Source organism: Lampetra planeri, chromosome 4, assembly GCF_965212315.1.
Source record: "Lampetra planeri chromosome 4, kcLamPlan1.2.h2, whole genome shotgun sequence".
NCBI lineage: Eukaryota > Metazoa > Chordata > Hyperoartia > Petromyzontiformes > Petromyzontidae > Lampetra > Lampetra planeri.
In genome coordinates, this window is record NC_136110.1 from 8,026,020 (window position 1) to 8,042,244 (window position 16,225).

General features: G+C 46.1%; 1 protein-coding gene across 1 annotated transcript in view; it reads left to right on the forward strand.

Annotated features, from left to right (window-relative positions):
* The window catches only part of SMYD1 (SET and MYND domain containing 1), a 28,069-nt gene extending 17,406 nt beyond the window's left edge, over positions 1-10,663 (forward strand). The window contains exons 8-10 of the mRNA XM_078593175.1: positions 206-369; positions 5,577-5,745; positions 10,500-10,663. Of these exons, the coding sequence (XP_078449301.1) occupies positions 206-369; positions 5,577-5,745; positions 10,500-10,655 (489 nt within the window). The 3' untranslated portion in view covers positions 10,656-10,663. The remainder of the gene's footprint in view (positions 1-205; positions 370-5,576; positions 5,746-10,499) is intronic.
* Positions 10,664-16,225: the final 5,562 nt, after the last annotated feature.

Consider the following 16,225-nt stretch of genomic DNA (forward strand, 5'->3'; position numbering starts at 1 on the left):
AATGAAATCGCATAAAATAAAAATAAATAAATGAAATCAATAACTAAATCATTTTTATTTTATTCTTATTATTTTCTTTTACTATGTTTTATTATTCTTTTTATTTTCACCTACATGACCTTACCGAAAGAACCAAAGAGTATGGATCCTTGCAGTCACGAAAACTTCAAATCTAGAAACATATTTTTGTTCTGCATGACCACAGGTGTGGAGCCTGTGTAAAGAGGCACTGGACAAACACCTGCCGGTGCTCGCAGACACAAACATCTACCTCCTGAGGATGCTGAGCGCTGCGGCAGAGGCTGCCACGCACAACCGGGAACTCGGCATTGCTGCCATCTACGCAGCCAGGGCCGTGACCGGTTATCGGTAATCCATCCAGCATCATGAACACGTAACAGCCCCTTATTGCCAATCCACTACTGGGTGAGGGCCTTCCCACGCCTCTGGTCAGTGCAGGGTTGTGAAGGCGGGGAGGAGAGGTATGGGAGCATTGCAAGTGCAGAACCACAGTGGACCTTGCAGCACTGCCCTCTGTGAGGTCATGGTTTTTTTTCTAAGTCATGGTTACTTTCCCAGCACATCGTCTATACGGTGGTCTTCCATCCTAAGCACTATCCAGGCTCAAGCCTGCTTAGCTTCCGAGATGTTAATGAGACCTGGTGCAATCCTGGTGAGTTGTTCATATGCTACAAATGTAACTGGCACGTATAGACACGTTACAGGACGCATTTAGCCTACGATAATCGACATGAAACATACCAATAAGTTAGAGTGTGGCAGTCTTAAAGCTTGAGCACCATCCATGTACGTATGGTGTATTTTACTGGTAGGAACGAAGTGGACCAGCCTACAATAGATTATATCGTCCGTCCGTTTGTCCGTCCGTCCGTCCGTGTAGCAACATCGCCCCCTACTGCAAACACTTGGCATGACCCTACAAAAACCTTTAGACTCTGTGAGGCTTTCCTGGCTAAACAAGTGTAACATTCCCTTATAATTCCCTGAGATAGCTTTTAATTAAAAAATTTAAATTAAATAAAAAAACTCACAGCGCCCTAAAGCCTACAGCTAGGCCTAAAGCCTAGAACTAGGCCTCAAAGTCTCCCTTCGTATTGTACCCCCGCGTGTGTGCAAGGGAGTTAATGTTTAACAATGTTACATTCCCTGATGCTTTTAAATAGAAACATTTAAATTTAAAGCTTTTACATAAATATTAAAAACATTTAAATTAAAAATTAACTCACGGCGGCCTAAAGCCTACAGCTAGGCCTCAAGCCTCGAACAATGCCTCAAACTCTCCCTTCGTATCGTACCCCCGCGTGTGTGAAAGGGAGTTAATGTTTAACAATGTTACATTCCCTGATGTTTTTTAATAGAAACATTTACATTTAAAGCTTTTACATTAAAAACAACTCCCTACCCCCTCCTCATCGGCGGCTTTCCAGCCTAGAGCCAGGCCTGGGAATCTCTCCCCCGCTAGGGGTGTATTGGGCGGGGCTACAGCGGCAGGGGGCGGGGCTACGCGGGGCTGGGCGGGGCAATGGCGGCAGGGGGCGTGGGCACGAGGTGGATGGCGGGGCTACGCGGGGTTGGGGCGGAGTTACGGCGGTAAGGGGCGGGGCAACAAGCAGGGGCCGGGGACAACGAGATGGGGCGGGGCCACGGGTGGCCGGGGCGGGGTTACGCGGGTGGAGGGGGGGGCCACGGGGCATCCACTTATTGGCGGCCATTTTTTGCCATTTAATTTTATTATAGCCATTCAATTGTTCGTTCCTACCAGCCCACCCCGCAGGGTCCTGTTATATAAGCGACTAATCTGTATGCATGTATGTTAGGAGAATTCCAGAGTTAGGCAGCTTCACCAATTTCCATGAATGAGGAGTCATTTTGATGCTTTTACGAACCAAGTTGAAATTACAAAAACATTGACCCTCTTTACCTACCCGCACTAACCAGCATGGGGAAATATGCTAAAGAAAAAAACGCCCACGAATGACATGGCTTGCGGATGCCTTCACCTCGCAGCGAATTGACAAAGCGCCACAAATTATAGTATTAACTATATTCTTGGTTCTTCCCTTCTACGTGACTTTACCGAAAGAACCAAGAATATGAATCCCTGCAGTCACGAAAGCTTTAAATCAAAAGTATTAACTAATCATTATTATTGAATCATTATCATAATTATTATTATTATTATGTAACCATAATTAGTATAAAATCATTATCATCAGATAAAGATCCACCACTGGATTAATCAGAACGTGTTCTTACCAATGCCAGCTTTGTGTGGTGCTGGAAAAATGGAAAATTGCAGTCGTATTTTCTCTGTTTGTATCCAGGCCACGTACAGGTAAAGGCAACTGCGTGTTGTGCTCCTGCCTCTCTCTCGTGATTTAATGAGCTTATTTCCTCAACCAACGTTCCAGGCTACGCTGTCCCCTACTGGGTTGTATTCCCGAGAGCTGAGTCTTGCTGCCAATTTAAAGAGATGCACAGCTTACGGTGTTGCTTTGTTCATCGAAGTTTTGTTATTAAATTTAGGAATATCATTGAGATGTTATATCAATTAGTCATGTATGCCTCACTCCTGTAAGTGTATCATTGTCATCACATAATTAGGACCTCTGGGATATGTTCAAATGTGACTCATTGCACTGACAAAGAACCGTATAATCCACAGAGAATGGATCTGTTAGAGAATGCTATGTTTAGTTTCCACAATGTCCTTTTCCCCCATCTTATAAATAACTAATGAATGATTTGTTTTGCCATGAACTCAATACAGGTTATAATTTTCGAGAAACATGTTTGGCAGGCTAGCGAATGAAAGATATCGCTTTTAGACGAATTCTGTCCCAAGTGCCCAGTGTTATCCTGCGACACTCCGCCTGTCCCTGTCTACTTGAAGTGCTTTAAATGGTAACGTGATTTAAATGAAACTCTAGAAAAAAAAACTCTTAGTACGGTACTTTACACAGCTTTGATTTGATTTGCTTTATAGCAGTTTGATTAATTATTCCGAGTGTATAAAGTATTTCAAAGTAGTTTTTTTTCCCACTACATAATATTCCCCAGTCACGGTTAACCTTAGTCCCTCCTCGTCCTGCTTGGCATCCTGCCAGCGTGGCAAATTAAGCAAATCGATTTTGTGTGTGGAAGGCTGACACAGACTTATGTATACAATAATACTAAAATAATAACGTAATCATGATTCTAGATTTTAAGTTTTTGTGACTGCAAGGATCCATACTGTTTTTTTCGGTAAAGTCACGTAGGTAAAAACATATAAAATAAATTAAAATGAAAACAAATAAATGTTATATTTTTTTTACTTACGTGACTTTACCGAAAAAAAACATAATAATGTTTACCCCTCTTCAATGTTTCCTCCTTTGTCAATTCATGGTGGTTACTTGACCAACCTTCACCGAGCTGGTCAATGTGGGTGGGTGAAGGGGGACCCAGGACCAGTTGAGATGTCACTTGCCAGTTGAGATGTCACTTGCCAGTTGAGATGTCACTTGCCAGTTGAGATGTCACTTGACAGTTGAGATGTCACTTGCCCGTTGAGATGTCACTTGACAGTTGAGATGTCACTTGACAGTTGAGATGTCACTTGACAGTTGAGATGTCACTTGCCAGTTGAGATGTCACTTGTCAGTTGAGATGTCACTTGCCAGTTGAGATGTCACTTGCCAGTTGAGATGTCACCTGCCAGTTGAGATGTCACTTGACAGTTGAGATGTCACTTGCCAGTTGAGATGTCACCTGTCAGTTGAGATGTCACTTGCCAGTTGAGATGTCACCTGCCAGTTGCGATGTCACTTGCCAGTTGAGATATCACTTGCCAGTTGAGATGTCACCTGCCAGTTGAGATGTCACTTGCCAGTTGAGATGTCACTTGCCAGTTGAGATGTCACTTGCCAGTTGAGATGTCACCTGCCAGTTGAGATGTCACTTGCCAGTTGAGATGTCACCTGCCAGTTGAGATGTCACTTGCCAGTTGAGATGTCACCTGCCAGTTGAGATGTCACTTGTCAGTTGAGATGTCACCTGTCAGTTGAGATGTCACCTGTCAGTTGAGATGTCACTTGCCAGTTGAGATGTCACCTGTCAGTTGAGATGTCACCTGTCAGTTGAGATGTCACTTGCCAGTTGAGATGTCACTTGCCAGTTGAGATGTCACTTGCCAGTTGAGATGTCACCTGCCAGTTGAGATGTCACTTGACAGTTGAGATGTCACTTGCCAGTTAAGATGTCACTTGCCAGTCGAGATGTCACCTGCCAGTTATGATGTCACTTGCCAGTTGAGATGTCACTTGCCAGTTGAGATGTCACTTGCCCGTTGAGATGTCACTTGCCAGTTGAGATGTCACTTGCCAGTCGAGATGTCACTTGACAGTCGAGATGTCACTTGACAGTTGAGATGTCACCTGCCAGTTGAGATGTCACTTGTCAGTTGAGATGTCACCTGCCAGTTGAGATGTCACTTGTCAGTTGAGATGTCACTTGCCCGTTGAGATGTCACTTGACAGTTGAGATGTCACTTGACAGTTGAGATGTCACTTGCCCGTTGAGATGTCACTTGACAGTTGAGATGTCACCTGCCAGTTGAGATGTCACTTGCCAGTTGAGATGCCACTTGCCAGTTGAGATGTCACTTGACAGTTGAGATGTCACCTGCCAGTTGAGATGTCACTTGTCAGTTGAGATGTCACTTGCCCGTTGAGATGTCACTTGACAGTTGAGATGTCACTTGACAGTTGAGATGTCACCTGCCAGTTGAGATGTCACTTGCCAGTTGAGATGCCACTTGCCAGTTGAGATGTCACTCGCCACTTATGGCCGTGGGCCAGGGAACAAACTTAGGTCGTCTGGTTCGTAGCTGATGCAGTTCGCAAACAACAGCGCAACCTCTCAACCCCGACGAGCTCATTAATAACTTGTTGTTGAATATAATTAATTCCAAGCAACCGAATGCAATTGAATATCATTGCAATTTGCTAATAATAAAACACACCAATTATGATGGGTCACTCCAACAAATTTTACATCACCCCAGATTTCACTTCAGTTGTCACTTGCCCGCAGATTCAGTGAGTTTCACCTTCATTCTCATGACAAATGAGTCTTACGTGTGAAATATTTGCTTGTATGTATATATATAGCAAACGTATATTATCAACCACAACTTTAGGTCGCTTGACAGGATGTTGTGGACAGCCAGAAGAATTGAGCTGCTTTGTGATATTCCTAATTGCCACGGTGTGTGTGTCTCTCTCTCTGTGTGTCACTCACATATCACGACTAACGCGGCCACTTGAGTTTGATTCCTGTTCTCGCAAATCATCTATGGCTATTATATAAACCTTGCGTAGACTTCCCCTGGGCTCGAATCAGCCTTTAAACACGAGTACCTGGCCCAGTCCAGTTTGGAGATACAAAGGCGGCAGGGCATAGTGCTGACCACCTTACCCTACTGTGCGTCATGCCAGCCGCTGTACGCCAAGAGCTCTTCTTTCCTACGGAGGTCAACTTTGTCTCTGTTGCTGACCTCTGTGCGTTTGCAGTGACGTGTGCCACCCAAAGTCTCCACAGCTGCTGGATGCGTTCGTGAGGGCTGGCGCTCTCTGCTATGGCTCGGCCCTCTATGAAGATGCCCACACCTTCTTGTGCGAAGCGCTTGCTATTCTCATCGTCACGCACGGAGCCACGCACGCGAGGACAAAATACATCCAGGTACAAACCGCGTGCTCTCTGGGCCAGCCTTGGCCAAATATGGTCCCGCTGCTTCCGGAAATAAAATAAATTGCAAAAAAAATATGAATAATGCTTTATTCAGGTTAGTCTTCCAAACACCCGTAGCTAAAGTGATGGTCATATTACATACGCATGGTTAGCACGGTTGGTTACGAACTGTGCAAAATAAGTTCAACATATATAATGCAAAAATGTTACTTACATTTTAAAATATTTTTTTATCCCTTTGTAAATATATTGGATTAAGGCCTAACTATACTGTCACGTATATTTCGTAATTATTTATTTTGCAAATTCAGATAGTTTATATTTTGATTAAACAATGCTAGTGATTTTAAAACGCGACAGATTGCTAATTTCACATGTGCTGTATACAGATGTTTTTTGTCATGTACAAGGTGGTCCTGATGTCTCGTGACCCCCCAATTAAATGACCCCTAACATTTTGTTTTACCTTTGCTTATTAATTTTTTGTTTTCACACCCATTAGTACAGTATATAAAATAGTATATATATATATTTTTAAACACGCTTTTATGAAATGTACTATTAATTGAAGAACTCCACGACTCCAGGAAGTGGCCCCGAAGCTTGCCATAACATAAGGGACTGTGGGAAATTACAGCCAACATTAGTTGACCGTGGATAATTAGACCCAAGCCGAAACATAACATATAAAAAATAACGTTTAAAAATGTTTTTTTTTCTTTTTTTATGATAGAATATAGTATTGTCATCAGTATGACATAAGTATACCAAGTTTGCAGTCGATACCACATTGGGAAGTGGATTAAAATTGAGTTACAAGATTTGAGGATACAGCAACAACAACAGACAAATGTGAGTTAAATAAAAGCGTGTAATAATAATAATAAAAAAATTAAGTTTCAGAGAATTAAATGGGAATCACAAGACATCTGGACCACAGTGCACAAGAGCCAACGTGCACGCAGACCGGCATTGCTGCATTCCGATGAATGGCCCACTGGCCCGATTGCTAAACCAAGCGAAGACGTCGAAACCTTTCCCACCAGCGGGCCTGCGAGCTGCACTCGGGCCACGCAGCTCACTTTTTTCAGGCCACGAAGCTTACTTGTAATTGCACCTTGGTTTTTTTTTGTGGTGCCTCTTGCTCTCATGTTATTATGTTTGCATTTCGATTTAAAGCTTTCGTGACTGCAGGGATTCATCTTCTTGGTTCTTTCGGTAAAGTCACGTAGAAGGGAAATAATAAAATAATAAAAATAAAACATAATAAAATAATTCTCACGACGTTTCGGCCACATTTCCCATAAATATGCTAAATTCCTCTTGATATGCAAATTCTTTTGTCAAGGCGCTCTTCCCTCTCCAACCCAGCTTAAATATACGCTGCCAAGCCTGGTGGTGTTCATTCAGACGCTGTCTTTCCGACAGACCTGTTCTTCACCTGAGGACGGCTGCTTGCGTTGTGGCCGAAACGTCGTGAGAATTATTTTATTATGTTTTATTTTTATTATTTATTATTTCCCTTCTACGTGACTTTACCGAAAGAACCAAGAAGATGTTGGCATTTGTTTTCGATTCGCGTGTATTTTGTTTACGACCTGCGTTAATTACCTTGTTTGTTAGTTGTGCGCAATATTCCTTCAGGACCCTGTACTCTGAGTTGTTTTGCCCCTCTTTAAATAACCATGCGACTGGCTACATGAGACAATCCGTGTAAGAAATAATATATAATAAACTGAAATGTTTTCACCAGGGCCTCCCTCGGAAAGATGTGACGATACCATGGGAGTCCAGTTTAACATTGGAGTCCAGTTTTCTATCAAAGTCCAGTTTACCATAAAAGTCCAGTTTACCATAAAAGTCCAGTTTACCGTGGAAGTCCAATTCAACAGACACATGGAACAGACACATGCCGTTAATAGTTTGAGTTTTTTTTATTTATTCGATTTGTTTCACGGATGATCCCATTCATCCAGTTTCCCCGGCTATTTTACAATGGCGATCTGTGGTGTGTGAGCACAGCAACAATAACAAAAACGACACGCATAAATAGTGCAGGGAGCAATATTGATGTATTGGACAACTAACAAACGAGGTATTTGATGGTTATAAACGAAACAACATCTCTGGCGTAGCTTAACTTCAGGGCCATGTTTTTTGTGAGCAAATATCGCAAACATTGATAAATAACCATCAATAAATATATTGCTTGACATAGCATGAGCTAAGCCAGTCAAATGTACTATTGCATCCGTGGAGATACAGTGCGAAGGGATGCGGAAGTGGTGTGGGTCTGCAAAAGGGGGGTCCAAACCAGAGGTCGCAAACGGGTTTTGATTCCTTACCCATACCCGGCCGCACCAGGGTCGCAAATGGGTACCCGTACCCGGCCGGGTACAGGTAGCCATATCCAACCCGTACCTGTACCCTACCCGAAATGAGTGACAAACGGGTATCGGGTACCCGATTGCGACCTCTGGTCCAAACTCACATGTTCAAACTTGATTTGAAGCTTTCGTGACTGCAGGGATGACTTTGGTTCTTTCGGTAAAGTCACGTAGAAAGAAAATAAATTAAGTAATAGAATGCGACGTTTCGATCGCAACACAAGCAATCGTCATCAGGTAGAAAACAAACCTAGTGAACTTAGAAATACAATGCAATCCAACACAGAGAGTCGGCTAACACAACAGTCAGCACCTTACCTGGTTGATTACGTTCTTCCAAAGATTGCTAAATTTGAGAGACAAAACACAGACACGGGGACACACAGACAGACACACAAGCAGAGAGAGACAACACAGAGACACACAGAGAGAGACACACAACATAGACACACATCTTCTGTTTGGGACAAGACCTGAGCTGCTTCAGACTTTCCCAGGAACGACTCCTCATGGCTTATGTCTCGTTTATAATCATCGTAAAAGCGCAGCATGTCTGCGGCAATATAATTAAAGGCACGAGTATTGACTGTATGTCCTGTTTTACCTTTTGCACCCACAGCAAAACAGACATCCACATCCTCTTTTTCACAAACTCAACATTTGATCCTTATGGCGGTACCCCGGGGTACCAATTAATACAAAATTGCCGAGGCAATTAAATATTTTATTTCTGGGACACTATTTTTGTCCAGGGGTGTACTTAACTCCGCGACTGGGGTACCAATCAATCCGAAATCGGTGCCACTCCGCAATGTCGAAATGCAGCGAGGACGATTGCGCTGAAACCCTGAAGGCTCGCGGTACGCATCGTGGTGCATCGTAGTGTACAGCTCGTCGAGATGAGTCGATTGCCGCATCGCCGACCATCAACAGACTAAGAATTACCGCATCACGAACATTATGCGAGAGCCATGAGGTTAATTTGCCCCCCTCACACCTGCCTGTGGCTGTATCTCGTGTATAAGAACAATACGTTTCTGTGTAAAGTGTTTTGTGTGGAGCCTTTTAATAATTAAAACAACATCTCAGCATCAGGGGAATTATTTACATTTTAATCGCCCCGTAAAACCCATTACGGTGGTTGCAGTGGCCAAGTCAGCAAGATTAGAATTTGCAGCTGATTACACACAAGCGTCACGTGATATTTCTACATTAATTTTCGAGCTGGAGGTGAAGGGTGTTCGGGCCATCGTAAGTTTGGGGCACTTATCTGGCAATTACCGACTAAATATCGCGTGACACAATTAAAATATTAATGCCTCATTCGACTTGACAACATTAAATTTGTTGCTGTAATTTGAGGCTCTTACCAAGTAATTACATTGTGATTTCTGCTCCGATGAAAAACAAAGTCCCACGACCAATTAACATTTCTAAACATGTTGTAGTCTTAAGAAAAAATTGCTCGTTTCCCACGCAGAAGAGCTATAGATAGGATAATTATCATCAAAATGTATTCGTAAGCAGTCTTTTTCCACGTGGGATTTGTTTATTTAACAGCCTCATGAGCAGTGATTTAGGCATTGGTTTTTACATTCGCGTGATTATAATTGTGATTGGTTCGTAATCCATCACATTTAGCCTATCAAATTAAAACATATGCACTGCATCATAAGCGCAATCATTTGACAAAATATGAATGGCATATAAACGTTCATCCAATTCGAGGTTGCTCATTGGAACGCCTTGTATGGCATTTGAAACAATAAGACCACATCGCCTCTGTCCACCCAACAGTACAGAGTGCTTAAAAACAATATTAACACTTATATGTGACTATCGTTTTTACTGGAAAAAGAACGGATAATACACTGTAATATGATAACAAATGTATGTTCATAGCTTCAAAAATAATTCAGAATGTCCACTTGTTCGCCATCATTGTCAACACGTGCCTGGATTCGTCTCCACGTGGTCTCCAGAGCCCGGAGGCACATTTCTTGTGGCAATGTTGCAAATTCTCAGAAGTGTTAACGCATTTTTGAAGCACCATGTATAAGCGTGTACACACCACAGGCGATTTGGCGAAACGCGTGTGGTGGGGTAAAGTGTGGATACTCCCACCTCGACAAGCGTGTGGAAGGGTAGACCAAAAATACCCTCTTAGAGGGTCGGGGGAGTGCTCGATCGAGCTTCCTCTCTTCGAGGCCCTTCCACGAGCAGTGGAGTGGACAAGTGAACGTTTTTTTGGAAGGACATTTGTCTTTGTATTTGTTGCAGTCATTAATCAGATGAACGGCACGTATCCGAACAAAACCCACTCTCATCATCCGCGCGCATGCGTGTTCGTGTGCTCAGGTGATGAAGGTGAAAGTGGAGAGGGAGATTGCTCTGCTGCGGATGAATGAAGTCGTTCCGCGCGTTGTCCAGAGCGAGCGAGCCCTCGAGCGCAAGAGTGAGCTCCATGGCCTACTGGAGCCGTACATCAAGACCATCTTCCCTCGCAGATACTGAGCCAGACCTTGCGGTGTCGGGGGGTGGGGGGGAGCACTGGAGGGGGGCACTGGAGGGGGTGGGGGCACTGGAGGGGGGTGAGAGGAACACTGGAGGGGGGTGAGCGGGGCACTGGAGGGGATGGGGGGCACAGGAGGGGATCACTGGAGGTGGTGGGGGGCACTGGATGGGATGGGGGGGGCACTGGAGGGGGGTGAGGGGGAGCACTGGAGGGGGGTGGGGGGCACTGGAGGTGGTGGGAGGAACACTGGAGGGGGGTGGGGGGGAGCACTGGAGGGGGGTGGGGGGGAGGACTGGAGGGGGGTGAGGGGGGAGCACTGGAGGGGGTGGGGGGGAGGACTGGAGGGGGTGGGGGGCACTGGAGGGGGGTGGGGGGGAGCACTGGAGGGGGGTGGGGGGGAGAACTGGAGGTGGTGGGGGGAACACTGGAGGGGGGTGAGGGGGGGCACTGGAGGTGGTGGGGGGAACACTGGAGGGGGGTTGTGGGGGGGGTACTGGAGGGGGGTGGGGGTACTGGAGGGGGGGCACTGGAGGGGGTGGGGGGGCACTGGAGGGGGGTGGAAGGGAGCACTGGAGGGGGTGGGGGGTGGGGGGTACTGGAGGGGGGTGGGGGGTACTGGAGGGGGGTGGGGGGGCACTGGAGGGGGGTGGGGGCACTGGAGGGGGGGCACTTGAGGGGGGTCGGGGGTATTGGAGGGGGGTGGGGGGGCACTGGAGGGGGGTGGGGGCACTGGAGGGGGTGGGGGGGCACTGGAGGGGGGTGGGGGCACTGGAGGGGGTGGGGGGGCACTGGAGGGGGGTGGGGGGGAGCACTGGAGGGGGTGGGGGGGCACTGGAGGGGGGTGGGGGCACTGGAGGGGGTGGGGGGGGCACTGGAGGGGGTGAGGGGGGCACTGGAGGGGGTTGGGGGCACTGGAGGGGGTGGGGGGGCACTGGAGGGGGTGAGGGGGGCACTGGAGGGGGTGGGGGGGCACTGGAGGGGGGTGGGGGCACTGGAGGGGGTGGGGGGGCACTGGAGGGGGTTAGGGGGGCACTGGAGGGGGTGGGGGGGCACTGGAGGGGGGTGGGGCACTGGAGGGGGTGGGGGGGAGCACTGGAGGGGGTGGGGGGCACTGGAGGGGGTGGGGGGGCACTGGAGGGGGGTGGGGGAACTGGAGGGGGTGGGGGGGCACTGGAGGGGAGTGGGGGGAGGATTGGAGGGGGGTGGGGGGGGGGCACTGGAGGGGGGTGGGGGGGGCACTGGAGGGGGGTGGGGGGAGGATTGGAGGGGGGTGGGGGGGGGCACTGGAGGGGAGTGGGGGGAGGATTGGAGGGGGGTGGGGGGGGCACTGGAGGGGGGTGGGGGGGGCACTGGAGGGGGGTGGGGGGAGGATTGGAGGGGGGTGGGGGGGGGACTGGAGGGGAGTGGGGGGAGGATTGGAGGGGGGTGGGGGGGGGGCACTGGAGGGGAGTGGGGGGAGGATTGGAGGGGGGTGGGGGGGGGCACTGGAGGGGGGTGGGGGGGGCACTGGAGGGGGCTGGGGGGAGGATTGGAGGGGGGTGGGGGGGGCACTGGAGGGGAGTGGGGGGAGGATTGGAGGGGGGTGGGGGGGGCACTGGAGGGGAGTGGGGGGAGGATTGGAGGGGGGTGGGGGGGGGGGCACTGGAGGGGGGTGGGGGGGGGCACTGGAGGGGGGTGGGGGGAGGATTGGAGGGGGGTGGGGGGGGCACTGGAGGGGAGTGGGGGGAGGATTGGAGGGGGGTGGGGGGGGGCACTGGAGGGGGCTGTTGCCCCCACCCCACGGAAAGCTCAGCGCCCCTTCTATAATTACATCGTCAACTATAAAACTAATTTGGTACAATATTTAATACCAGTGGCAATTAAGCAATTAAGAAATGGGCGTCGCAGCCATTCCTGCATGGGGGACGATGGGATCTAGAGCAGAATGCCCGAGAGAGGAAAGCAATCGTTACTAGTTCTGTTCAGGGTTTAATTAGAGTTGCTTTAAAGTTTGTTTTAACACTGACTGTGTCATGCCCCGTGTGAGTTTCCGTATGGCCTTTCTCTTTACACGCAACGTAATGCTGCAGGGATGTACTGAACCACCGTAAGTAAGCCAGTCGGTGTATTTAAGGTAAGGCCTATTGAATTAAGAAGCATTTTTTTAGTGGTGACCCGCCCAAAGAATATAGTTCAGGAAATGATGTCACTTGTGTTAGTCCTTGAGTCCAGACGAGATATTTTACTTTTCAGTCTCAGCTGAGGTGGCATCACTTTAGCAGTTCCAATTTCGTGACGTGGCCAACAACAGTGAATGGTGATGATAATATCTTCTTGGTTCTTTCGGTAAAGTCACGTAGAAGGAAAATAATAAAATAATAAAAATTAAACATAAAATACAATTCTCACGACGTTTCGGCCACAACGCAAGCAGCCGTCCTCAGGTGAAGAACAGGTCTGTCGGAAAGACAGCGTCTGAATGCTGTTGGAAAGACAGCATTGTGGCCGAAACGTCGTGAGAATTGTATTTTATTATGTTTTATTTTTATTATTTTATTATTTCCCTTCTACGTGACTTTACCAAAAGAACCAAGAAGATGAATCCCTGCAGTCACGAAAGCTTTAAATCGAAAGATGTGATAATAATTTGAAATCAGTGGGGTTATAAATCGGAATGACGATAGTTTTGCTACTTTCGGTGGTACTGGGGTCTTCTCTTGCCCACGGACTATATCTGGTGACTCAGTTTATTCACAAGTGTGCTGTATGTTATTTTACTTTTTAAATGTGATTTATTTCAAACTCTGCTGCATTTGAAATGTAACCTACAATCACATCATTGTCGTGCTTATTTTGGAGATGATTTTAAAACAATGTTTTTGAACTTGAATCACGATGGCTAATATATGCTTAGATATGAAAACGCATGCAAAGGAGAAGGGAAACACACGACATTTTGTATCCGTGATTAAATTCACAAATACGGCGTTTATAATACATCAACTTGTAACACGCCAACGCACAGTATTCACTCGCTATTAAAAGAGAGAAAACGAGTCAGAGGCGCGAGGAGCGATGGGCAAGCAGGAAAGGCAGCCAGGCACTGAGCTGGTGCCAAATTTCCTCCCCAAGTTCTGCGGTCCTCTGCATGTGAAGGTGTTATCAGCCAATTAATGAGTGTTTGCGTGATTGCAATATTGATATGCTGTGACACTGAAAATGTAGCTGTTTAATTATATGTTTCGTTGCTTTTAATTGCATTCTAAATCATGGCTTGCTTATAATGTTTTACAGCTGGCTTGGGTTTTAATGAGCCACTGAATTAACTTTAATGCCCTAATTCATGACATTGATAATCAGTACTTGTAACTGAATCATTTTCACTACTGCCAAACAGGTATTTCAGCAAGTACTGTACTATAAAAAAAATGTATAAGAAACGTTCAGTACCATAATTATCTTAAATAGCATTTTACACAAAGAATTATAAGCAAGAATTGCATTTATCGAACGTAACCGATAAAAATGTGTTCAGTTTAAAGTTAACTATTATAGCCAAACTAATTTTGGATGTGCTATGAAGAAGTAAAATTGCTAAAAAGCCACCTGAAATATGTATTTTGTCCTTTTATTGTAGTGTTATTGACAGATCTGTTAAAGTTTGTATTACTTAGCAACACACTCCATTTAAAATGTCGTGCTTTCCAGGAACCGCTATTATAACTTGTTCCAACATTATTCTTCGCATCTCCAAAGGGACAGAACGACCTGTGACGACTGAAGGGAGGTGGTAGTCATCTGCGTGACATGCCACGTCATGGAAAACAGCTGACTAGTCCATATGACAGCAAGACATGTTTTTTTTTCCTAAGTGCGTTCCTTGCTGAAAGCCGACTAACGCCCTTGACAAAAGCTCGAATCCACAAGTAAGCATGGTCCAAACATCGATTTAAAACAAAGGTAAGCATAAAATTGGTGAATGGAAAATGGAAGTGCCTGCAATAACCATGCTCCATTAAACTGCACTTGCTGAATCATGTAAACAATATACTGTCGTTTGCAAACGTGTGGCTTTTGGACGATTCAATGCATTCTGCATGAGGGGGTGGTGGTACTGTGGCTTGCACACTACGTTGTGCACCTTCACTAGCAGTGACCCGAGTTTCATTCCCGGCCACGGCTACAAATCGGCAGTGAAAGGGTCCTGGGAACCCCTATCCACAAACCCATCACCGTGCCAGCATTCATAGGGGCTCGAGAACAGCACTTGCCCTACAGTCTGTTAAAGGCTATACGGGGGATCTTTGTCTTAGCTCTTGAAGATGATATGTTGGCCACAGGAAATATGTCATTCTCCATTCAATTATTGTAATCCCAAGAGTCTGAGGAAATTAGATGTGCATACTGTGTGATGCCTTTATGGAGACAGCATTTATCTCTGGTGAAAGGCAGGGTTCATTGCAAACGTGGTGATTTTACAAATAAAATGCACTGTGAGAGAACACGTTGCTCTGAAGCAGAAAATAAGAAACAGCTGTCATTTCAATCGTCTATCAGAACTGCAGTATTATCTGATAAAGCTAAACATTGCTCAGTGCAAATCAATTCCTGCCACCTGTACACAGATGCCAATTCCCAGACTGTCGAGGTCAAACTCGAAACAGGTGGCAACTCTACCACCCCTGTGGGTCGACAGCCTATAACACCTGTTATGCATGGTGGTCACCTATCAAATTACTATCCTGCGTGCGTTCCTACCAGTGATGACGTGAGGTAGTAACATAACTGAAACTGCAGGGGGCAGGATTGCATTTTCACAGTATGCTAAGAAATAACGCACCCGTGTGTTGACTTTGCTCAATAATACTGCGGCATGTTTACACAGACAGGTGTACAGTGATTTCATGGGCATATAGACATTAGAGCCAACATTTAACAAATTATATATCATTGTCATACCTACTTCAAATAAACGTGCTCATCATATTTGCTTTCGGTAGTCGTGCCTAAAGGAATATCACCTGTGCCATATTCCGCTATCCTTTACATTTTCGCTGCGTGCGATTGCACCATGAGAGTTCTAAATCGACAACTTATCCAGCTCAAACAATATACTCAGAACCATCATAAAAAAAATAAAGATTTTAAAATCACACAATGTATGTTTGCGTAAACCATACATATGCGCGGGGAATTTTAAATGAAAAAGCAACGCTTAATGATTTTGGAGGCACATTTGAGGTACAGGACCAAAGCATGCCTCTGCCCATCAGCACGGGTTTTAAGAGTCTGTGCAAATGAGTAGGAATATGTAAACAAACGGATCACGTGGCATGGACAATTTGAAACGCATACAAATGTAGTGTGTTGTTGATTGACACGCGTGTTCAACTTAGGATGTTGCTCATTGCAAAATTCGTATTTTCATGCACAACATACTTCCTCCATGAATGTGCCGAACACCATCTGTGTACATCACTTGCTAAGTGCCCATTGGGTGCAACTGAAACATGTTGGTGAGAAAGGGGCCCACACTGGCATTGTTATTCTGATAACTCTTGCTGCCTGGCAAGAGGCCAAATTCAATTTG